Genomic DNA, 24,578 nt, shown 5'->3' on the forward strand with positions numbered 1-24,578 from the left:
TTTCTAAATATTTCATCCTCTTTCTGCTAACCTCAGGGTTCCACCAAACATAGATGTTTCCCTCTTGTTCCTCAGAGGCCCCATCTTGGCTCCATTTCTGTCCAACTTATCACCCAAGTTCACTATTAGAAGGAGAGATACATTAGGTGCCTGTGAACATGTTGACAGAACAGTTCTCTGGTGGCCAAAAACCCTTCAGGATTATGCAAGATATGACAAAGCTCATTTATTATCTCAGCTCTGCACATTTTGGTGCCAGGAAATAGTTCGGAACGAGGACAACATGGGTGATGGCCAAGATGCCCAATAATGTAGCAATCCATACCACAGCAGTCCCAGGCCACAATGCTGTAGGCTGAGATCTCAAATGGTAGGGACCACTTATTTGCACAGCTCAGACTTTAAGTCCCGCATTATAATGAAACCATTTCAGACAACATTCCTATTGAATGGGGAATTTTTTTTCACCCCTCAGTCAACTAAGTACAATCATTTTTAATGTTTTACTTCTAAGAACTTTCCCAAAGGACTATGCTGCTAACTGAGCGCACTTTTAACGTATCTGAACAAACTGGCCATTTGTTCACAGAGCAAGACAAGTGCATTTTGAGAAAGCTTCTACTCCACTTAAAGGAACTCAACAGGCTGCCAAGCTTTCCAGAGTGGTCTGCAACAAACTAGTGTATGTCTGTGGATAGCACAGGAAGGGTTTTTTTAAAAGGGCCAAAAGCAAAGATATCTCTTGAAATCAGTGAAAGCATAATTAAAGGCAAACAGTTAGAAAAATGTGGCTATCTTCTTTCAAAACCATTCCCTTTGGCATCTCCCAACCATTAGCAGAGAAGCAGTGGCATCAGTCAAAATCTCTTCCAACCTGCCTCAAATACACACCCTACTCCATATCAGCTGAATTCCCCACTAGGCCAGTTCTGAAGCCTATAAATAGAGTAATAAAAGCATCCATGACAAAATACTCTCCCCCACCATCGTGAACAAAAGTTTCCCTCACAACTTTACTTGCTCCTTATATCCCTTCCAATCAGATTTCAATTTTCAATCCACTGAAAAAAATGAGATTTACTCCATTAACCTGATGCAATTGTTTAAGACATGCTTGCCGAAAGTAAAATCTCAGCCATGTGACATGCAGATTCTTGTTAAATTTTTGTATACAGTTCATCAACAATCAAGTCAATCCTTTTCATAGGCAAGTTGCTATTTATTGGTCTAAATTTAGCCTGGAACAGGCATGTCCAACTTTCAAGAGACAGTGATCTACTCCCACTATAAAAAAGTGATCTACCAAAGTTGAGCTTTTTTTAAGGAAACCAAAGTTATTGAGCTTTTTTTTAGGGATCCAAACTAGGCGGGAAGCAGGATCCCACAATCAACCACAGACCCACTGCAATTGACCATTGGATCGTGATCAACCTGTTGGGACATCCCTGGCCTAGAAGATCATACTGCATCACGATATTACTAAGTGCAGTTGTACACAAAACACAACTTATTGCAAAAACCAGAGCTGCCTAAATATGAAACTCCTCATATTGTGGATAACCCCCCCCCCCATATTTCAGATTCTATACCAGGTAAGTTTAAAATTTTAGTACTCAGAATTCACACAGCATCCTCTAAATGTCCTAAAAGAGGAAGGGGCAGCCATTTCATTAGGTGTGCCAAATGTTTATTATAGCAACTAGTTATACTGGAATGATTAAGTCTCCTGTCTCCAATATTTTTCCTATGCCAGTATTGTGATTTTAAAATCTGCATCTAGGTCCACAAAACCAAAATTCAATTTCCTCTTACGTTATGAGGCCATTCTGTGTTTTGTTCTGAATTAGCCACTGCCTTAAATAGAACCTTGTAGTATCTATTTGCGCCCCTTAAACAAATATGTAACCAGTCAAGTTACTGCAGTCCTGGGGATGCAAGAATGAAAACAAAACAGGCCAGTGATGTTGCATTTAGAGCTGAAACCATGCAAACAAATATATAATTGCAGTCATTCTTGTTACATATCCCGTAAGATTAGGAAATGTATCCTAGCCCTCAGAGCTTTGAATCATTCAGGACAAATAAGGCAGAGCTCTCTAAATACCTTTCTAAAAAATAACTGGCACAGCAAATGCGTGTTTTTGTTAATTATTTTATATGCCTTCTTAGAGGGAAATAAATGAAGCAGTACAGATTTTGGCATTAGATATGCTCCTTGTTTGGCTGTATTAAGATGCTGAGGCCTAGCTTAGGTTTGTTTGTTTGCTGTAAATTTTAAATGACTAAGCTAAGAGGTTACAGTAGGTTCCATCACACTCCCTTTTTTCCCTTCATCCCAAGAGGCAAAGCTTCTGTCACTCTGTTCAAATCAGGCCAAGTCTACTTTAGAAAACCACACCCATTTCACCAATGTCACATGCTCTGCGGGTGATGACAGTTATGACAAGCTCGACTCAAATTGCTGCAATAATACCATGCACCAGAAGGGAATCTTTCCCAAGATAAGGCAACACCATGAAGAGAAAAGGGCAGGGTTCTAGCAATCCTAAAGGTACTACAGGCTGGGAAAGGGGGTGGGGTAGCGGGCAGGCTGCATGCAAGCCTGGAGACTGCATTACCTACAGCTCCATCAGGAAAAGGCAATGGTCCTCCAAACTATTCCAGGGAATTTTAACCAGTCTCTTCTGCAAAAATAATTTGAATACTCACTGGTGCTACAATTTTGCCTGTCTGTCCAACCTGCATGTCATTGGGTACAAAGCCTGCATCAACAGCTGCACGAGACGCACCAACTAGAAGCAAAAAAAAGATAGTTATCTCAAGAAACATAGAAGCCAACATTTAATGCTTCATCCTATGTGTCTTCCCATTAGTAACAACAATTTCTTTCTTATACCCCACCCATCTGACTGGGTTGCCCCAACACAAGTGGGGATCCCTGATTTTCCCCAGTTCACCCTTCCAGCTTTAGGCCCCTCAGGAGCTATAGGCCCTCAACCTTCAGGAACAGATGAGGGGATCATGATGGGAGCCATAAAGCAGCAGCAAGAAAGCCCTAGTACACTCCCCTCATGGAAGTTAGGATCCAAGCTAATGTATGCGCAAAAGTCCCCAGCTACAAGCCATTTACCCAAATTTCACACACTTCAAAAGATATGCCCATAGGATAGATAGCATCCCTAACTGCTCCAGAACCAAGGAGTAAAAGCAGTTGTTACCTGCAGCATGCAACTCATCCGCAAGCTCATACAGCAGTTTAAAGTTTTCTCCACTCTTCAAGCCCCGTCCTTAAAAGTAAGGTAAGAGGTTAGATATGTTCAAGTGCCTTGAAATCTCTGAGTCAGACTAAATACATGACCGTAATAAAGTGTTGTTGTACGCTCCACCCCACTGTCGATTTTTGCAGTGCATTCTGTCAGGCACACATACACATCCCAGCCAAGGAACAATTCATTTTCCAACTGAACCTTATCAGTTTATCAGTCATATGAGACTCAAGGTCAAAATGCTCAGAATAGGATAAATATCCTGCTACTGAATGGTTCTGTATTCCTTCTATCTTTTCTCTTCAGTACAGTCTGTGGTTTTGGGCTCTGTAACTGGACATGCTCTTCAGAGTGAAGTTCTGCACTTTGCCTGGAGATCCAGCAAGAATACTGGGCTTTGTAACCATTTTATGCTCTAAGAACTTCAGTAAAATTTTACTGAAGAACGTCTGCTTCCTGTGTGTGTGTTTTCTTACACTGGAACTCCACGGGATTTCACGCTACTCTGCTACTTTTGCCCATGCCCTGTTGTGCTCTTTTCAGGCATGGAGCCAGGGGTGAATGGTTTTTGTCACCAGCCTTAACATGAATGTTGTCTGTTTGAGATTAATGTAATTATTTCTTTAGAATGATAGAGGGTTACACATTTATTTACATATCTACCATAACTGAAAAAATGGAGGAATTAGAGCATAGTAACTTGCACTTCACTCCCCCTGCTGGCTTGAGAGTTACAGCTTTCAAGTAGAGTCGTATCTCGGAAGTCGAACGCCTTGTGAGTCAAAGGTTTTTGCTCCCGAACGCCGCAAACCCAGAAATGAGTCTTCTGGTTTGCAAATGTTCTTTGGAACTTGAACGTCCGACACGGCTTATGCGGCTTCTAACTGGCTGCAGGAGCTTCCTGCCACCAATCAGAAGTCGAGCCTAGGTTTCCGTTCGACTTCTGAGGTACGACTGTAATAAAGTAGGGCACTGTTTTTTGCTATTTTATTTTTCCTGAGATAGATGTGATAAACTAGTTGTGCTATTGTAGTATAGGCATCCCACTTATGCACGTTCTAATCGCACATGACCATGTATATGCGCAGCACCAGTAAATAATTAAATATATAGAATCATAGCAGGAAATGGCAGGAGAGAACTGGAGAGTCCTTGTGGCTTGTGAGGGGCCCCCCCCCAAAGCCCAAAGAGGACATCCAGTGAGGGCAGAGGAAGCCCCAAAGAGACTGGAGGCGCAGCGAGGCTTTGATTACGCTGCTCAGTCTCTCTGCCTAATAACTGACAAGTGGGGTAGACAGCAGCAGCAGAAGCAACAACTTTTCCACGTGTCCTCCAGGTTCCAGCCAGCCCCAGAGCTCCAACTCTAATGGAAAAAAAGAGGTGTGGAGAGGGAGTGGGGGAGAGAGGTGGACAGCAGGAAAATGTGTGCGTTCAGAGGCTTTTTAGAGGCTGCTCCTTTTACGGCATTTTACTTATGGGGAGGGACCTGGAATGTAACCCCTGCATCATTGCAGGGGACACCTGTCATGCATGCAAACCCCCTTCACTGTAAAAGCAGATCACTCTTCAAACTAAGCTTTTCTAGCATTTTTATTATTCATGCTGATTACAAGACAAATGCTGATATTTACAGTTACTTTACTTCATCCAATTCCACACCACTTCAATGAACTGTACACTTTCTCATTTTCCAGCTTCCAACTACAAATTACTGGTCAGAATTCTTTAGGTATGGTAGAAGGTACAGTGGTACCTTGGTTCTCAAACACCTTGGTTCCCAAATGCTGAAAACCCAGAAGTGTTCTGGTTTTTTGACATTTTTCAGAAGCTGAACGTCTGATGAACTTGTCGGCTATTGTTTCTGGGGCACCTGCACCAATCAGAAGCCGCACCTTGGTTTTCAAACATTTCAGAATGGATTAAGTTCGAGAACCAAGGTACCACTGTATTTGGCGCTTTTGTATTTGCTTTTTATTTTGCATTTTTGTTTTTGAGGCTTTTTCAGTTAATTTGTTTCTGTGATTGTGTGGAACCCAGTTCAGCTACTGATTGATTGTATGACTGCAGAAATGGATAAAAGCCCCCCATCCAAACAGTGACTATCATCAGTGCACGTAAGAAAATAATAATAATTTTTATCTTTATCATCTACAATACTGTATTATTTATTTTATAGCATAGTACATTGATTCTTGCTTTCGTTTTATGGATCAATGGTCTCGTTAGATAGTAAAATTCATGTTAAATTGCTGTTTTAGGGGTTGTTTTTAAAAGTCTGGAATGGATTAATCTGTTTTGCATTACTTTCTATGGGAAAGCGGGCCTTGGTTTTGGAACGCTTTGGTTTTGGGACTTCCGGAATGGATTAAGTTTGAGAACCAAGGTACCACTGTATAACAAAGTTTTCGTTATTTTCTACTTTGCTAGAAATTTCACCACTAGTTCATCACAATTCTAGCCAATTAGCCACTACTTACCACCTGAAACAACCACCTTCGCACTAGTCAGTTCTGGCCGATCACTTTTTGTTAACTTTTGTTCGATCCATTCAGACTGACCAGCTGGTGAAGCTGCAGAAACTGTTTATATCAAAAAGCAAAACAAAGAAAAGACACTGAGCTTTTGAAAGGTACAAAGTCATAGCCATAAAAACGACCTCCATGCCCAAACACTGCAGTATATGCGATATTATATATATCAGCTCATCTTACATCTTTGCATTAATAAACAAAAACATGTTAAAAATTATTTACAGTCCAGTCAATAAGAACAGGAGACTCTTAATCCCAGAGTTGTATGTTCTCCACCTCTGGCCAAAGATTCCTGCAGTGCAGGGGGTTGGACTAGATGGCCCTCATGGTCCCTTCCAACTCACTTTCTGTACATTTAATTAATGGGGTGGTGGTGGCAAAACTCAAGTAATTAAAAAATTTAGCAGACCTAAGCTGCCGCCTTATGCCACGTCAGATCACTGCTCCATCTATGTCAGTACTATAAACACTAGGAATGGGGAACTTGTGGCCCTCCAGACGTTGTTGGACTCCCAATGCCCATCAGTCACAGGGGACAGGGACAGGGGTCAATGATAATGGGAGCTGTAGTCCAGCAGCATGTGGAAAGCCAAATGCTCCCTTCCCCAGCCTACACTGATTGGCAGCAGCTCTCTAGCATTTCAGAAAGCAGTCTTTCACAGCCCTTCCTGAAGATGACAGGGTTTGAAGTATTACTGAACTATAGTCCTTCCTCCATTTAAAAAACACAATAAATAAAAGAAAACATCAATATGGTTATACCTCTGGATGTTAATATGAATTCATTCAAAATATACCAAGACTTAAATAGGATTTTTTATTTATTAAATTTCTATCCCACTGTTCCTCCCAAAAGAGCCCAGGGTGGCAAACAACAAGATATAAAATAAAAACAACTGAAACTGAGACTGCCAGAAGGAAATTGTTGAAGATGCTTGGCAGGGGGTTGGACTCGATGGCCCTTGTAGTCTCTTCCAACTCTATGATTCTATGAAATGTACAGTGAGAAACAGCGAGCATCCAGCATGGTAGCAGTGCATGTCATTGTCCTTTAGATGCAGGTAATTGATCCAGTTTGCACACACAAATGCCGCCCTGCGTTTTTGCCCGTCAGAAACATCAGGGCTCATATAGCAAATAAATCAACACGTGAAGTCACCAAGATGTTTACTCAGAAGTAAGTCTGAATTATTTCTACTGGAGTATTTCCAAGTATGCATGTCTATTATTACATCGTGTCTATTATTACATCAAAGCAGCCAAAACTAGGTTTTGAATCAGTTTACAAGTGTTTTATATGTGGTTTAGTAAGTGTTGTCCTTTTACTTCTTTTACAGATAAGCCCCTGAATAAGGCTTACAGATAGGCTTACAGACTGTACACAGTTATCCACAATTTAGCCTGTTGCAATTGTTGTTGTTGTTGTTGTTACAGTATGCAGTATAGTACACTATGCTGTCCTTCATCTGAAGATCACAGGGTAGTTCACGACACGAAAATACAAAATAAGAACATAAGAATTCATAATAAAACAAAAACAAGAATACAGACATTTCTAACTCTCCATGACAGAAATAAAGCACATCACCACCACAGAGGAAACAGCAAGGGTGAAACACCACTCAGTTTAAGATATGGTCTTGGTACGGTTATGTGATGCTTTGGCTGGGGCAAAAGTAGTGCATGCAGGTTAATGGAGCATGAGCTGTAGAAGAGACCTGGTGTGATGCATACTTTGGGGGAAGGGGAATTTTACTTTGGCAGGAAATGCATTGGGCTAACAGAATAACAAACATGCATCCTTTCCAGCATCTATGGGGAAAGCCTCTCCTTTTTGTTTGAATCAACTGAACCATTCAAAATGGCTTCACAATTTTGATACAGTAGTTTTACATGTAAGCTGACCCAAGACGGCTACAAAAAAAGAGATATCCATGTGGAATAATTAGAGGACTCTAGGAGACAAAGAGTGGCAAAGTGTAAAAAGGGAAGAATTCAATAAATGCAAACTTGTGCAACTTTGTCTTTTTATTTGACAATAATGTTTTTACTCCAATTTCAACTTGAGAAGGAAAAAAACTCAGACAAACTGAACACTCACCTTTCTCTACTGTAGCACTACCACCACTTATTGATGCAGCCTCAAAGGAAGTACCTCGTACAGAGAACACCTTTATTTTTTCATCACACTTCACAGTGCACAGGGCATTTCCTACAAAAAGACCACACTTTGTGTGAAAATAAAATTGCAAACTCCAATGATCAGCTGCTTTTAGCAGAGGGCAGTAATGCTGTTGCTTAGACAAAACAATCCTTTCAGGCAGGAAAATTTAAGAGACTAAAAAATGGACTCAGAATAGGTTTACATTTCCTTGGTGTCACAGAAAATTTTTTCAGTAAGACACAGCAAGGGTTCACCTTCCCTGGTGTCTCAGGCATGCTGGTGTAGTGCACACCTGGCATCTCAAGAGTGAACATCGCTGTCGCTTCTGGACAGGGGGAGGGGGCACAGTGAGGGCCCGGTGGTGCAGCCAATCCAAGGTTCCTGCTGCCATGCCGGCACACACAAGGTTCCCTGCACCTCGTGCCTCCACCTCTTGGCAAGTGGCAGAGACACCATCAGGAAGCCAGGTGTGCAACACCGCCAGGCCCTGGGCACCCCACTAAGCACCACTGGACACATTCAAGTTTTCAGACAACTCATTAATACTACTACTAATTATTATTTATTAAATTTCTCTACCACCCGTCATCAGAAGATCACAGGGTGGTTTACAATATAAAAACACAAAAATACAAAGCATAGTACAAACAAAACAAAACAAAACCTTCAGTTGTGACCCTGATGGTGGAAAGGAAGAAGTACCAATATTATTATTTTTACAAAAGAGTTTAGCCACATCTACTAGACACTAAGTACAGTGGTACCTCTGGTTACAAACTTAATTCGTTCCAGAGGTCTGTTTTTAACCTGAAACCGTTCTTAAACTGAGGTACCACTTTAGCTAATGGGGCCTCCCGCTGCCGCCACGCCATTTCTATTCTCATCCTGAGGTAAAATTCTTAACCCAAGGTACTACTTCTGGGTTAGCCGAGTCTGTAACCCGAAGTGTTTGAAACCCGAGGTGTTTGTAACACGAGGAACCACTGTATCTGAAAAAACATCCATTCCCTCAGCATGAAGGTACCGTAGCCATCCAACCACAAAAAATGTTTTGCACAGCAGATGCATGCAGTTCCTACTTCCATTGTACACCCGACCTCTCCTATGCAGGTTTACTCAGAAATACACCCCACTGAATTCCATGAGACTTACTCCCAAATGAAATGTGCAAAGGACTGAAGACTAAGAATGAGAATGAGAGACTTGTTCTATTTCAGATGTGACATTAGTCAACCAAGATTAAGCCACAGTTTCCCAGATGGAACATTTTTAATACACCGTGGCAGAAACACTGAAGCTGCTCGCAAGGAGAGAAGTGAGCAAGCAAACCCAGTGCCTGAGCTTGGGAAAATAAAACATGGTTTATTAAGCCATTAACATTACCACGTAAACCTGCTCAAAAAAAAATGCTCATGGCCATCCACTGACTCCATGACTAAGAAACATTTGCTCAGAAAGTGGTGGTGAGATATGAACAAACCTGGGCAGTAACACTGAACAGGTTCACACAGTCCATGCTTAAAGCATGGAGGGGAAAAGCAGGCAAACTATCTCCATCCCCACTAACCCCTTGCCTATCACCCACTATTCCAACACGCAGCACAAAACCTCCAGATAAAAACCTGGCAAGTCAAAGGCCTACACTGTCTAAAAGATTTCTAACATAACAACAAACCTATACCAAGACAAGAAAAACAAGACAAACTCGGGGACAACCAAATATCTTGGCTAACACATCACCATGCCTTTTTAAACAATCCAACAGTAAAATCAGCAGCCACTAGGCCCTTGACTACTTTTGAAAACCTTCTCCTGACAGCAGAGGGATACAGTAAAGGGATGGTATCCACAATAAACAAAATACTGCTCCAAAATCCTACAAACCCCCTTGACGCAATCAAAGAACAATGGGAGCACAACATAGGCTTCGAAATTAACCCACCCAATGGACTAGAATGTGGTCTAAACCTCCTTCCAAGTCCATATCAGCTCGCTAGAAAAGCTAACCAATAAACTGAAGCTGACATGGGGGCAAATAGAAGAGGACGCCTTCACCCCAGTATGGCTCCCCTTTATCACAGCCAACAAGATAACAAGAAGAACCCAACAACAACATACAAATCAATCTGGCTTACCTGACCCAACAAGCCCCGTCCCCCCACAAATGCAAACAAACCTCACTGCAGCCAACCTCGGACAACTAACCATACCCTGCTCCCTAATACATCTCACTACCAAGGAAATGTAATAAATGAATAGTAAGAGAACCTACCATACAAGAGAATATAAGCCTCACCACCCCACCCCTCCTCTCCCCCCTCTTCTTTCCCACCCTTATACTGTACTCAACACTAATGTCTCACAACAAATGTAACTGATTTGTAAGAAAGACTGTACAACCGGAAAAAAGAGACAAAGCATGTATTTTTGTAAAAGTAAAAAGAAAATATTTAATAAAAATATTTTTTAAAGAAACAAACAAACCTGGGCAGACTTTGTAGATGGATGCTCACTGTGATTCTCATTCCAAGGAAATGAAGTTATGTTTTCAAAAGAATGTTACAAGCTCAGAAAGTCACAACTGCCATGAAGAAACTACTGACAAATTTGGTTTGCATTTGAAACGAGAAAAGATTAAAAGTGCTGCACTTTTAATTCCTTCAACCATACTTTACAAGTAAGTTATAAAAATAATTGATGCTTTTTATGTCATACTACACCTATTTGTTCTTCGGAAAGTCTGCCAGTAAGAGACCTACTGCAGTCCTAAACATGTTTCCTTGCAAGTCCCACCTCCTTTTGCGTCCAGGATCCATTCCGGAGCCCCAGACGCTCGATGAAAAGGACGCTTGACAAAGCACCGCTCTGCACATGCGCAAAGCATGATTTAGCGCTTCTGCACGTGCTGCAAACCCAGAAGTAACCTATTCTGGTACTTCCGGGCTTGCCGCAGATGTTGGATAAACTGGACCCTAAACAGGGCGGACTCAAAACAAGGTATCACTGTAGTATCAAATTATTTCGGTCACAGACCAGCATAGGAAAAAACATACAGATAAACTGAACATATAAGACTTAAAACAGGTAAAGAATAAAAACTAGTGATTGAAAGGTGATTATATTATGCATAACTTTAACATATAGAACAAGGATAAACAGTTAAAAGCGATTATAAGGGAGGGAGCGTGAAGGAGCACAGGTCTTGCATTTTGGGCCTAGTTTGTTGTATAAACCATCCTTCGGCGAATATCCATCAAGGCAGCACAAAATCTAGCAACTGAGTATGTAACATCTGGGTAGACCAATCATTAAAACCTGGGCTGTTAAGTCTCCAATTAATTCATTATAAACCCAACACATTGTCAATGTGGTTCTTCTCACTTGTATGTTTACAAGAAATGATGAAAGAGGCAGAAAAAAAGATATTGGGGGGGGGGGAACAGACATTGCAAGTAATAGATAAGCACAAATAACTGTAGAAGGAAATTATTAGAAGGTACATCAAAACCTAGAAGCAATCCATCAGTCTTTGAAGGCAAGGGAACCCTGACAAAAGGAAGGAAATAAATCCTGCCATAACAAATTTAGAAGCCATAGAAGCTACTGCTTTCATGTCCAAATTAAATTATGAGATCAGACAAGCACGATAAGGCTAGACAAATAAGGGCAGCAAAATAATTAGGGAAAGTCAATTAAATATTACAAATAATCGTATCAATGTCTCACTAACGAAAAAAGATAACCCTATGGATTACTGAAATAAGAAATAATGTAACCCATATTAAATAAAAGGAACTAACTGAATGGCTTACAGTTTGCAAAATCTTATCAGAAATGCATTAACAGGAATACAATACATGTCAGCAGATTCTGTTAATTAAGAATCTATATCTGGTTTCTTGGGACTTTGAACTACAATCCTGCAGTACTAGGGATGATCCTATTAGTTGCGTCAGAAAAGCCATTTCCACTTTTCCTGTTACCAAAGCGGTGTTAGATGCCCTAATGCAAACCTCTATAACAGATTGAGGTTGAATCCTGACAAGACAGAAGTACTGTTTTGGGGGGGTGGGCTGGGCTGGTGTGGAGGACTCTTTGGTCCTGAATGGGGCAACTGTGCCCCTGAAGGACCAGGTGCGCAGCCTGGGAGTCATTTTGGACTCACAACTGTCCATGGAGGTGCAGGTCAATTCTCTGTCCAGGGCAGCTGTCTACCAGCTCCATCTGGTACACAGGCTGAGACCCTACCTGCCCGCAGACTGTCTTGCCAGAGTGGTGCATGCTCTGGTTATCTCCCGCTTGGACTACTGCAATGCGCTCTACGTGGGGATACCTTTGAAGGTGACCTGGAAACTGCAATTAATCCAGAATACGGCAGCTAGACTGGTGACTGGGAATGGCTGTCGAGACCATATAACACCAGTCCTGAAAAACCTACATTGGCTCCCAGTACGTTTCCAAGCACAATTCAAAGTGTTGGTGCTGACCTTTAAAGCCCTAAACAGCCTTGGCCCAGTATACCTGAAGGAGTGTCTTCACCCCATTGTTCAGCCCAGACACTGAGGTCCAGGTCTGAGGGCCTTCTGGTGGTTCCCTCACTGCAAGAAGTGAGAATACAGGGAACCAGGGAGGGGGCCTTCTCGGTATTGGCGCCCGCCCTGTGGAATGCCTTCCCATCAGATGTCAAGGAAATAAACAACTATCTGATTTTTAGAAGACATCTGAAGGCAGCCCTGTTCAAGAAAGTTTTTCATGTCTGATGTTTTATCGCATTATTATTATTATTATTATTATTATTATTATTAAACCATTAATTCTGTTGGTAGCCGCCCAGAGTGGCTTGGGAAACCCAGCCAGATGGGCAGGATACAAATAAATTTTTTTTTTATTATTACTATATATGGTATACAGACTGATAACACTCACCTGCATAAATTGTCCTCACAAATGTGTCAGGAGACTTTATTTCAATTATGTCTGAGACAGGAGCAACATCAAGCTTAGCTGCCACTCTGGGAAGAAGATTCTAAACAAACGAAACAGATAGAAGCAAATGTTGCTAACAAGTTATAAACCTGCATAACGCTGACTACTACTCTAGTTTTATTGCTAAAAATTACAAATTGAGACAATACACTAAACACATATCTGGCAAATGAAAGTAATGGAAGCGCTATAGAAGCAGCACACTAAATGTTTTAGAAAAGTCCTGTATATATCAATATGCAATAATTACAAGTCATAATTTATAAATTAGTTTAGGGATCAATCTCTTTGGAACAACAGATTTGTGGTGGATGTCATATATGCTCACCTTCCCAAAAGCAGATGCCCCGGCACAGATGTGGGTGTAATTAAACTGCTTCTGGACTGCCAGAATCAATGGAGTCAGCTCCTCTGGGGATGAAACATATTGGTCAAAACACCTTATATTTTCCATCACAGTGGTGACTGCAGAGAATCTTAATGACAAGCAAATGAGTCTCACCGGGCAGAAATCCTTTGTATGCATCATGCTGCGAGACAAGAACTTTGACAACCCCTTGCACTTTGCTCAGCTCTTGAGCTACCTGCAATGAAAAGGTTTATTATCACTATTTGTGCATGCAAAACATTACTGCTGTGACCAGATGTTACTGGCAAGAGTGGTAAATAAATAGTAAGAGAAGACTCCCTGGGCTGATAAAGCATGAGGGGGGAAAAGAATGCAGCATTCTGCTTTAACACTCTCACTCTCTCTGAAGTGTCATTCAGACACATGCTTCAACATATAGTTTATTTTGGCTGAAACCAGCACCCAAGCACCAAGAGTCGAATTGCATTCCAAATGCGAAATTAGCATAGCACTCAAAAAAATCAACCAGATTTTGATTGATATATGCAAGTTTGAGATTCTCTTTGCCAAACTAGTTAACCATTTTTACTAGACAAGTCCTTAGATTTTGTTTTTTTGTAATTTTTCAACTTTATCATGGTGGTTGTAGATAAGAGAAGCTGCTTTTACAATTCCCAAACCCAGCATATATTTGTATTTAAGCACACATTATATAAGGACATCAATCCATTACTGGGGGTTTTGCATGCCTATAAACAACTGGATATATCAGTTGCTCAGAAAAATAAAAGCCAATGGAACAACTGTCATAAACGTGGTCTCATTTATCATCACTAATAAGGTGCCTATCCTGAAAAGAAAAAAAATGATACAGTGGTGCCTCGCAAGACGAAATTAATTCGTTCCGCGAGTCTTTTCGTCTTGCAATGTTTTTCGTCTTGCGAAGCACGGTCCGTCACAGCGGCGCCTTTTTTTTGTGTGTTTTTTTTGTGTGGTTTTTTTGTGTTGTTCTTTTTTTTGGGGGGGGGGTTCACCGTCCGGGTGCTCGGCCCGGCCCGAGGCCCCGCCGGCGGGGAGCCTCGCGACCGCGGGGCACAGGGGGCTAAGGCGGAGCTCCCGCTTCCCCGGCCTCGTCCCCTGCACGACGAGGCCGCTCAAGTCTTTGAACCGCTGCCCCGGAGGGCGCCAGGTACCCGGACCCTGGGCGGAGGGAAACATGGACTGCACGACCCCCCGACTGCGGTGAGACGACGCGCGGCCGGCCCCAGCCTTGGCCGGCCGCCGCACGCCCCACGCGGCGGAAGGGACGCATCGGGGGAGACCCCCGCACTTCCGCCGCCTTGCGGGCCTCCGGAGTTCCCCTCCAGTCGGCCGGCACGCCCGAGGGGGCCTCGTACGGCGGACGGGCCCGCGCCCGGAGAGGTCCGAGGGGGCCGCCAGCGGCAGGGGCAGTGAGCGGAGCGCCTCGCACGGCTGAGACGGGAGAGAGGGTGACGGGACGCCAGAGGAGAAAGACCCGGCGGCGACGCGAGCGACGGCGCATCCCTCTTCCCGCTCGCCGGCCCAGACGCCCGCTGCTGCCTGCCGGGCGGCCCCCGGCCGGCCACCCGCGCGCGCGCCCGCGGGTTAGGGCCGGGCGTGGGTCCACCGAGCGTACCCCGGCCGGCGCCCCTGTCGCGCCGGCGGCGTCCCGCGTCGGCGGCCTGGGCTCACTCGCTCGTGGCATCGGCATGGCGGGTCGGAGCCTCGCCTGGGCGCGACCACCCAGGCCCTCGCGCTCTTGCGAAGCACGGTCCGTCGCAGCTGCGCCTCTTCAAGCGGCTTTAAGAAAAAAGCGCAAGACGTTTTCGTCTTGCGAAGCAAGCCCCTAGGGAAATTCGTCTAGCGAAGCAACGCAAAACCGAAAAACCCTTTCGTCTAGCGAGTTTTTCGTCTTGCGGGGCACCACTGTATTTTGGCAGTCTTTTAAAAAAGATCAGGCATGACTATGTTCCACTGATCTGAATCCCCACCCCTCCTTCCCTCAAGGCAGGATACAAATATTTTAAACAAATAACAAGTTCAGAATACAGAAAGCATACTTCCCTTCCTCCTCCCCTTTTCAATGTTTTTACCTTTTCACAATTGGAGCCAGCTACTAAACATGAAACGTCCCCTCCAAGACGCTTTGCCGCAGTGATGGTATTTAATGTAATAGGTGAAACAGCCTCATTTGTGTGTTCGGCTATTACTAGTGTACTCTGAAACCGGTGAAGCAAGGAGACCTTTAAAACAAGAGAAGGGGGAAGAGGGTTTAACAATAACACTTGTAGCTCTTAAATTCAACTAATCTGTTGGTTAACATTGCAGGCATATGCACCTTCATATCAGATGTCCTTGCAGAATCTCTGAGTTTTGAATGATATGGTATGAAATCACGTAAGTCAGCAATCTTATCTTGACCAATAGTTTGTTTAGAGAGCAGGTGCATTTTCTGACACTTCTGCCCAATCCCCTCTGTTTAACCAGGATTTTCCATGCCCCAAGGCCCCTTGTAATCCAGATGCTAAGGACATACCAGAAACAGCTGGGGGCGAAACATACTCAGACAGCACAAGCCAGAAGGTGCATGTTCTTACATTAGTTGTTCCAAATCCTCCCTTCAAACCTTTACCCCAATATCTATACAACACAAAGATGCTCCTCCCCAACTATCTCAGAATTGCTGGAGCTCTAGGGCCAAAGGTTTCCTCCCTAACTTGGTGGGTCTTTCTCCACAACACTCCCCAACCAATGTGCAGATTCCACTCACTATTCTCAACTGACATTTGCAATACACGCTTAGCATACACAGGAGGTGTCACTGAACTCAATTTATGTAGTCATCCAAGACAAATTGTTATATGCAACAATGAATTAGGCTACAATTTGTAACTATGATCAGAAGTGTAAAAGTTCCTGTAAAATTCTTCATGTTCCAACTTAAGTATATTAAATCACATCAAGGAGTCAAGGATTTTTAAATCATTGAGGTGAATTGCCAGTAACAAATTACTTACTGCCAATATATATCAAAAACCATATTTTTGATTATGTTTCATAAATCATTTTTCATAAAAGTTACAAGCATGTATGGACTGTTTGATTAATAAATCCATGCTTTCATGGCAAAAAGCCCACACCTGCTAAAATTTATAGTCCGGTCACAAGCAAAATGTGCAGAACTACTGAAAGATTAGAGTTTAAGATTCCAAAGTAAAATGTATTTTAAAAGAAAATCTGGTGTTTGTTGGAGGGAACATACAGTCAGAGGAATGATTGTTATAGGATAAGCTTCAGTCTTCCTATAACAAGTTTTGTAGCATAGATAATTATCTATTTACCAAAAAAGCATAATGTAAACTTCTTAAAATAAATCCGAAGAAGCAGAAATGCTCTTTGTAACTTAGTCATTTAACAGGGTAAAAGGAGGGTTTGATTTATTAATATTTCTGAGATTACATAAAAATAAATCAACCTCTTCACTATTCCTTCATGTGGAACATAACAAGGACTTTCCATTCATTCATTATTATCATCAGCTCATGCAAAATGGTTTTTTTAAGTGTTCAAAGAATTGAGCCTTCCCTTGGCAAGTGTGCTGTGAACTTCCATTTAAATCTGATGGCATACCTATTTATAGCATGCTCCAAACCCAAGACCTGCCACGATGAGCGAGTTTGGAACAGGCAGATCTACAGCTGAGCCCAGGCTGAAGTTATTCATGTCAGTTCAGCTGGAGATGCTGTGGGGTAAGTCCTCTATACCAGCTCAGCCAAAGCCAGTTGAACCAAAGCCAGGTTATGTCCCCCAAAAGGATGTCCCAGGAAGAGGAGGGTTGGACAGCGCAGGGACAGACTTGAACCTATTCTAAACCCCTGTGCTGGGTTGCTAGGTCATGTGACTGAGGACCCATTTTCAGGTTGTTCCTTGCTCATAGAATAATGGAACTGTAGAGTTGGAAACAGTGTTAGAAACTCAGATATATAAGCTAGGTGCCAAATGGCTCCTTAAACCAGGATTAGAGTCACCAAAATGGAATGCCTAATTGCCATTTTGGGGCCAGACGGTTTGAAAGGCATATTTTTCAATACAACTTTTTGTTTCCTGAAATTCATTTTGATTGTGCAGAGAAAATATAATGGATAGAATTCTATAGGGTGTGTCACTAGTGTGTGAAAACAGTCCAGATCCAAGGATCCCTAGGCATGCACCTCCAGATGGTGAAGAGGTCATGCGCCATCCTGGCACCCTGGCACCTTCACTTGGTCACAGGTGGCCAATAAAGGTAAAGGTAAAGGTACCCCTGCCCGTACGGGCCAGTCTTGCCAGACTCTAGGGTTGTGCGCCCATCTCACTCAAGAGGCCGGGGGCCAGCGCTGTCCGGAGACACTTCCGGGTAACGTGGCCAGCGTGACATCGCTGCTCTGGTGAGCCAGAGCCGCACACGGAAACGCCGTTTACCTTCCCGCTAGTAAGCGGTCCCTATTTATCTATTTGCACCCGGGGGTGCTTTCAAACTGCTAGGTTGGCAGGCGCTGGGACTGAGCGACGGGAGCGCACCCCGCCGCGGGGATTCGAACCGCCGACCTTTCAATCGGCAAGCCCTAGGCGCTGAGGCTTTTACCCACAGCGCCACCCGCGTCCCAATAGGTGGCCAATAGCCAGGTTCAAAATGCACCTGGTGAATTTCCAATGTTGGGTGGAAGGGACCCTGGGGGTCATCTAGCCCAGCCCCCTACAATGCAGGAAAATCAATGGCTCTGTGACAAGTGGTCATCCAACCTCTGCTTTAAAGCTTCCAATGAAAGACAGTCCAGAGCTCCATGTTCCCCAGAGCACAGACTGAGACTTCCCTTGCCTCCAGTGTGAACCCTGCCTTGCACTATATTACTCCCTAGTTGGGCATAGCGGCATCATAGAGCACAAACACTGCACAGCCATAAGGCCCACTGGACGACCCTGGGCCTGTCCCTCTCTCTCATCTGACCTACCCTCAGTGGATGGCTGTGAGGATAAGATGGAGGGGGGAAGAGCGGGGGGAGAGAACCACGCATGCTGCCTTGAGCTCATTGGAGAAAAGATGTGATATAAATGTAAAGAATAAATACCGTAGATTCCAGTGTATAAGACAACTTTTTAATCCCGGAAAAGAGGTTAAAAAGTCGGGGGTCGGGGGCCACCAGGTGGCGCATTGGAAGACGGCCGACAATAACATCTCTCCGACCCACACAAGGTAATTAAGAGGCTGCTATGGGAAGTATGCAGCCTTCCCGGCCCCCCCAAGGAGATGGGGGGACTGCCTTGCCAGCGGTGTCCATAATGCACCCCCGGATTTGAAAGAAGGGGGTGCGGAAACTTGGCACAAGCCCTCGGGTGAAGTCGGCTCTTCCTGACGCTGTCTCCAATCAGCGCACTGGTTCGCTTTAGCTCGAAATATATAATTGGAAAGAAGCTAAAGCACATACATCAAGCGAAGAGTGGGAGTAAAGACTGCTGATTAATGGATCTCTGTGAGCGGAGCGACGGGCGGGACAAATAAATCAAGTGATGAATCACCATTAAGAGACTGGTATGTTTGGAGTGAAACGGAAAGGGGGTGGAGGAAAAAAACTTTTCTTTTTTTTGCCTTATGTGAGTATTAATAACCCTCCACCCCAGAGAGAAGAATCGTTGCAATTTATTAATCACAAGCAGGAATTCAAGAACTGTGTGGAGTGAATTATTGATCAAAGAGAGGATTGGTAAACATCGGAGAACGGAGGAAAGTTTTATGACGCAGTTTTAAATGGCGTCTCGCTAAGACAGGCTTGCCTAAGAAGGACGGGGGGAGGAGGACCAGGGTCATCGGAATGTGAATGGTGATCGGAATGTGATCTAGACCTGGAAGAGCCCTCTGAGATATGCTTGGCAAGCCTGGGGAAATCAACGGACAGACTGAGGGAAAGTTCTTTACGGAGGTGTGGCAATGGCGTCTGTCCTTATGTGATATGATTTTTGGAGAGTGTAAAACCCACACAGAGGATGTTTGTTTTCAACCCGCTTGTGAAGATTATCAGAGATCACAAAGAAAGGAATATATGATAACAACAAGAAGATGAGGAAAGTAACAGACTATCTGGACAGAACCGGATAGAACTGTCTAATTAAAGCAGCAATATAAGTGATGCTTGGACCCCTGTTCGGAGCTTGAAGTATGGGTACCCCCAACAAAAATTTAAAAATCTGGCTGTATAATTTGGAACTAATGTGATTTGGAAATAATGTGATTTGATTGGCCTGTTAATAAAAAATTTAAAAAAAAAAAAAAGTCGGGGGTCGTCTTATACGCCGGGTACTACCTCCAAGGCAGCAGTGGGTGCCGGGTGGCTTCCTCTTGGCGCGGAGACCGCCACCCGCTGCTGCTTTGGAGACTGCCGAAGCTGCTGCAGCAGCAGGCGGCAGGCTCCGCACCGCGCCAGGCGGCTTCCTCCTGCCCGGCATATAAGTGCCAATTTGGGGTTTTGTCTTACAAGCCCAGTCGCCTAATACGCCGGAATCTACGGTATATATTTTATCCATCAAATTTCCACACTTAGATGATCATATAGAAATAAAATCAAATATTTTAGCTATTCCAATGTCTTTAAACAATTTTTAAAAGCAACAATGCTGTTGTTTCAATGCTGTTCTTCTCCTTAGCTCAGAATCTTTAAATCTTTCTGAGTATCTTTCTGGAGATGCCTGAAGTGGAATTTTGGCCAAGCAGCAGTTTGGACATGGTGTACTTGGCACACAGATCCTCACCACTTCCTTCTCACTATCTCTTTCCCTGAACATTTTTATTACCTATTGTACCACCTTCATTTTCTACTACATTCCTTTTCCTAGTCTCTCACTACCAATACTACTACCACTACAGCTCCACATATACAATGTCCTATAACCATCATTCATTGCAAGGCGCAGGACAGAGTCATCAGATTCTCCCATTCTACAAATCACTCCATTAATACATACTCTTCCCTCTGTCTCAAGGACATGTAGGAGCATAGGAAGCCACATGCAGCCTTCTCTATCCAGGCTTCAGATCCCCCACTTCACAGGCCACATCCTCACTGCTTCAGGCCTCAAGTAATTTTGCCTGACTGGAATGCATCATGGGATAAAAACTATCACTACATTATTATTATTATTATTATTATTATTATTATTATTATTAATGCTTCTTGTAACACTGCATTAAATTCCACAAGATAGACACTGCTGCATTGCTAATATTTGAAACTGTGTTCTGCAAACTTGTGGAAGCCCATTTTGTCAAATGAAACAGACCTCTCTCTTGCTGAAAACCTAGAGCGGCCCTACCAGTCAATGAGCTAGACTAGTATGGTATAGTAAGACTGGCAGGATAAGATCAGAGTGCCACATTAAGGCAACTGTTTCGAGATTTAAGCATTTAGCTACAGTGGTACCTCGCAAGACGAATGCCTCGCAAGACAAAAGGGTTTTTGGTTTTTTTAGTTGCTTCGCAAGACGATTTTCCCTATGGGCTTGCTTTGCAAGACGGAAACGTCTTGCAAGTTTGTTTCCTTTTTCTTAAAACCGTTAATACAGTTGCGACTTGTCTTCGTGTGGTAGTCCTTTTTGAGGTTTTTGAAGACTTTGGTGATTTTTGAAGCTTTTCCAAAACTTTTCCGAAACCGTGCTTCGCAAGACGAAAAAATCGCAAGAGGAAAAAACTCGCGGAACGAATTAATTTCGTCTTGCGAGGCACCACTGTACTAAGACATTGCTGCAGAAACAGGATGTGTACAATCTGTCTAGTTTCAGACACTGAACATTTAACCAACTATTGCAAAGATTGTTTGTATTTCACATGACATGTTGAGTGTCATATTTACACATGTACTAACCTTAACCCATAGATGTGAACCAATGGGTCCCACTGCCCATTGATACCAGAGGACCATGAACAGGTTACATTTAGGGCTGGGCAATATATTGCTATAGCGTTCAAAAATGAAGTTCATTTCATGATATTGTTTCATAATTTTTGACCTGGCAATATGTTGTGAATCATGGTGCATGTGTGTGCTGTGCAAAAATCACAATGTGGGAAAAACCATGAAGCCAGTCAATGCATCTACATAGTTCCATCCTTATTTCAGACATCAGTATCAGACTTATTTCAGATATCAGTATAGCTGGTGCTATATCACAAAGTTGAAAATCAGCTCCATGGTTATTTCAGACATTGTGATATAGCAGTATATTGCAGTGTTTAGCTGATGATATACTGTGATGTTGAAAACCAGGTATCACCCAGCCCTAGTTACATTGGCAGGTTACATTGGCTAAAGAAGAACAAGAGCAAATCTCACAGAAGTGTAAAACATCTATGTACAACTGTACATCAACTAAGAAGGAAAAATAATTTTACTTGTGGGGGGTCCCCATGTGTTTGGTGGAACAGAGGGAATAATAGGGGTGACACTCTTGAGAATAAGACATCTTTGTTTCAGTAATTACTTACACCACTGGTGGACAGATCTGACTTGGAGGAACTACATTGTTTAAACTACCGGTAGTACAAGGTCTACCAACCATACTCAAGTTTAGGAGACAGAAGACCCACCCCGCAGAGTGCAAAGTGCACAAGTACATGCTCAGTTCGGGGGGGGGGGGAAATTCAGGACCAGAATTGAGCTCACAGCCCCCCGAGTCTTTTAGTAGCTGCTTTTGTGACGTACCAGTGAATCAGAAATTGTTGCAGAGCTCCCGCAAGCCACCCAGAGATCAACCAATCTACATTCTGTGAACCCCGTTTCCCACAATATTATCATGAAAGCCACTCATGCAGGCGAGGGAGTGGGCTGGCGAAGGAGGAACACTTTATCTGGCTTCTGGGATGCTTTAAACGTCACACACATATGAATGAAACTCATATATATGAAATTTCATATATATGAAACTCTTGCTAAGAGGTTAGTATCCTGCATTTTCATTCTGATTGCAGAGGAGAGGGGAGTCCACTTTTCTGCAGCCCACATAGAAACAAGACTATTAGCCTCTTTGGTTACGGGGGGCGGAATGTGCCGGTCAGGAACTTTTGCGGGCTTATTGGCAATGCTGAAGTGTAAAAGAAACACACCGAGAAACACCTGGCTTGGGAGACACAGGTGACACTGACATTTATCCCTGACAGGAGCTCCAGGCGGCACGACTGGTTTTCCTCCTCCTCCTCCTCCTCCTCCTCCCTATTCTCATTCTCCAGACCCCCCCCCCCCTGCGAGGCGGCCGAGGCCGGGGGAAGCCGCCCAATTCCCCCCGGGCCCCCGCCTGGATCCTCCCCGACCCTCTGCGGCGCCAGAGCCAGGCCGAGGGAACCAGGCCCCGGCGCGACCTTGGCCCCAGGCGGCCCACCCGGCGGGGAGGCTGGGCGGAGGGGCCGGGCGGGAGACGGGCGCAAGACGACGGAGGAGGAGCAGGAGGAGGCCGCCGCCGCGCAAGTCCCGCCACTCACCGCTCTGTGCGCCAGGCGCTGCGCCCCGAGGAGCCCCGGAAACATGGCGCTGCTGGAAGCCTCTCCCCGTCGCCCACTCTGAGGAGAGAAATCTCGCGAGAGCTCGTGGAAGGAGGCGCCCAGGGGCGCGGAGGTGAGGGAACGAGGGCGGGCTTGCCGGGTGGGGGGAGGAGGAGGAGGAGGAGGGGCGCCCTGGCTCTGATTGGTCGGCGGCCGGAGGCCCCTCGCGGGGTTGTGGCCGGAGCGCCGCCTCCTGGCCAGTCCCGCCCGCCCGCCCGCCGACTTCTGAGGGGCCCCGACGGAGCCGCGCCCTCTTGAAGCCGAAGGCGCTTGGCTCCGCCGCCCGGGCCCCAAGGGCCTCCTCCCAGTCGCCGCCTCCGGGAGCCTCGCGCCCAGTTGGGCGAGGGGGCAAAGAAGCGGGCGGAGCCTTTCGCCAGGCGCCCCGGGGCCTCGGCCTCCCTCGCAGCCCTCCAGGCTGCAGGCGGAGCCCAGGTTCCCTGGCTAGAAGCCCGTGGTGGACTTTTAAAGCCGCCCAAGTTAGTGAGCAGACTGCACCTTGCGGCCACGTTGGCGGGGCTTCTTCTTATATTAATGTATATCTCCCCCCCCCCAAGAACTCAAGGTGGCTTACTATTAAACAGCTTAGAGCATACAAAAAGCAATCATTAAAAGCAAGGATTGGTACAATTAAAATACATACATACAAAAAAATCACATACAGGTAGTTACCATAAAAAGACAGCACCAGCCCTTTCCTTACACATTGACTGTGAAGTAGGCCCAACTGTATTCATCGGATTTCACACATGCTCATTGCCATAGACTCATTTATGCTTTTCAACTTATCATAAGTACCCAGCTTGTTAATCAAAAGCCTGCCTGGTGCAGCTGATTGAAGTAAGTGTATGTTGTCATGCACACTGATGGTGCAATAGGATTATTATTTTTTAAGATTTGTACCCAAGTGATTCTCAAAGTGGCCTACCAAAAAAACAAACATACACAATTCAGCCCAGCAATGCTCTAATCCGCTGGCTGGTGTGTGCCCTGCTTCAGCTCTGCAGGTCAAAAATAGTATTTTTAAAATGATTAAACATTGGCAACCCACACACAAAACAGCCCAGTGAGGACTGGGTATGTACCAGGAGCTACAGGGGGGAAAGTTGGAAAAGAAAAGGTGGAAATCAAGAGGGGGTGAAGGTGAATTGGGCTGTGTGAGCCCCTAACACCAATAGTATTCCAAAGGAAGGCATGGTTGCCTTGCTGGCTGGAACCCTGAACAGAATGGCTGTTAGGGGCTGAGGACATACTGCTACATTTTGATGCATGTCCTGCTTTTAATGTATATTATTGAGTACAACAATCTTAGAAAGGAAGGTCGTTATTCCCATTGTACAGATTTTAACTAGTTTTAACTAGGAAACCATGTGCTTTAAATGTACAGGGGTATGGAGGTAACAAATTGTCATGAATGCACAATATAAAGGGCATCTGGAGGGGCCCTTAGCAAAAGCCACGTTGTGCACCCAGGGCTAAGCTGAGATTTGGACCCAGATCTCCCATTCGGCACCATATTAATTAAAGACCACATCAGCTATTGCAAACAAAGATTTGGGGAAAAAAAGAAAGTTTCAATGTGGCTGATATGGATTGAGGCCAAGCCAGTGCTCTGTTGCAAGGAACACATTAAGAACCTCTGAAACCTGATGCAGCTTGAAGGCAGTTAGGGGTGGATGACATGGAGCACAGCTGTGGGCTT

General features: G+C 44.3%; 1 protein-coding gene across 1 annotated transcript in view; it reads right to left on the reverse strand.

Moving 5' to 3' along the window:
* Nucleotides 1–22,924, reverse strand: part of ETFA (electron transfer flavoprotein subunit alpha) — a 37,862-nt gene extending 14,938 nt beyond the window's left edge. Inside the window, exons 1-9 of the mRNA XM_028742888.2 lie at nucleotides 22,820–22,924; nucleotides 15,411–15,560; nucleotides 13,450–13,531; nucleotides 13,276–13,358; nucleotides 12,888–12,987; nucleotides 7,899–8,009; nucleotides 5,744–5,845; nucleotides 3,219–3,287; nucleotides 2,710–2,792 (exon numbers count right to left, since the gene is read on the reverse strand). Coding sequence (XP_028598721.2) covers nucleotides 2,710–2,792; nucleotides 3,219–3,287; nucleotides 5,744–5,845; nucleotides 7,899–8,009; nucleotides 12,888–12,987; nucleotides 13,276–13,358; nucleotides 13,450–13,531; nucleotides 15,411–15,560; nucleotides 22,820–22,864 — 825 coding nt within the window. The 5' untranslated portion in view covers nucleotides 22,865–22,924. The remainder of the gene's footprint in view (nucleotides 1–2,709; nucleotides 2,793–3,218; nucleotides 3,288–5,743; nucleotides 5,846–7,898; nucleotides 8,010–12,887; nucleotides 12,988–13,275; nucleotides 13,359–13,449; nucleotides 13,532–15,410; nucleotides 15,561–22,819) is intronic.
* Between the last annotated feature and the right edge of the window lie 1,654 nt (nucleotides 22,925–24,578).

This window comes from Podarcis muralis, chromosome 9 (genome assembly GCF_964188315.1).
Source record: "Podarcis muralis chromosome 9, rPodMur119.hap1.1, whole genome shotgun sequence".
In the NCBI taxonomy this organism is placed as follows: domain Eukaryota; kingdom Metazoa; phylum Chordata; class Lepidosauria; order Squamata; family Lacertidae; genus Podarcis; species Podarcis muralis.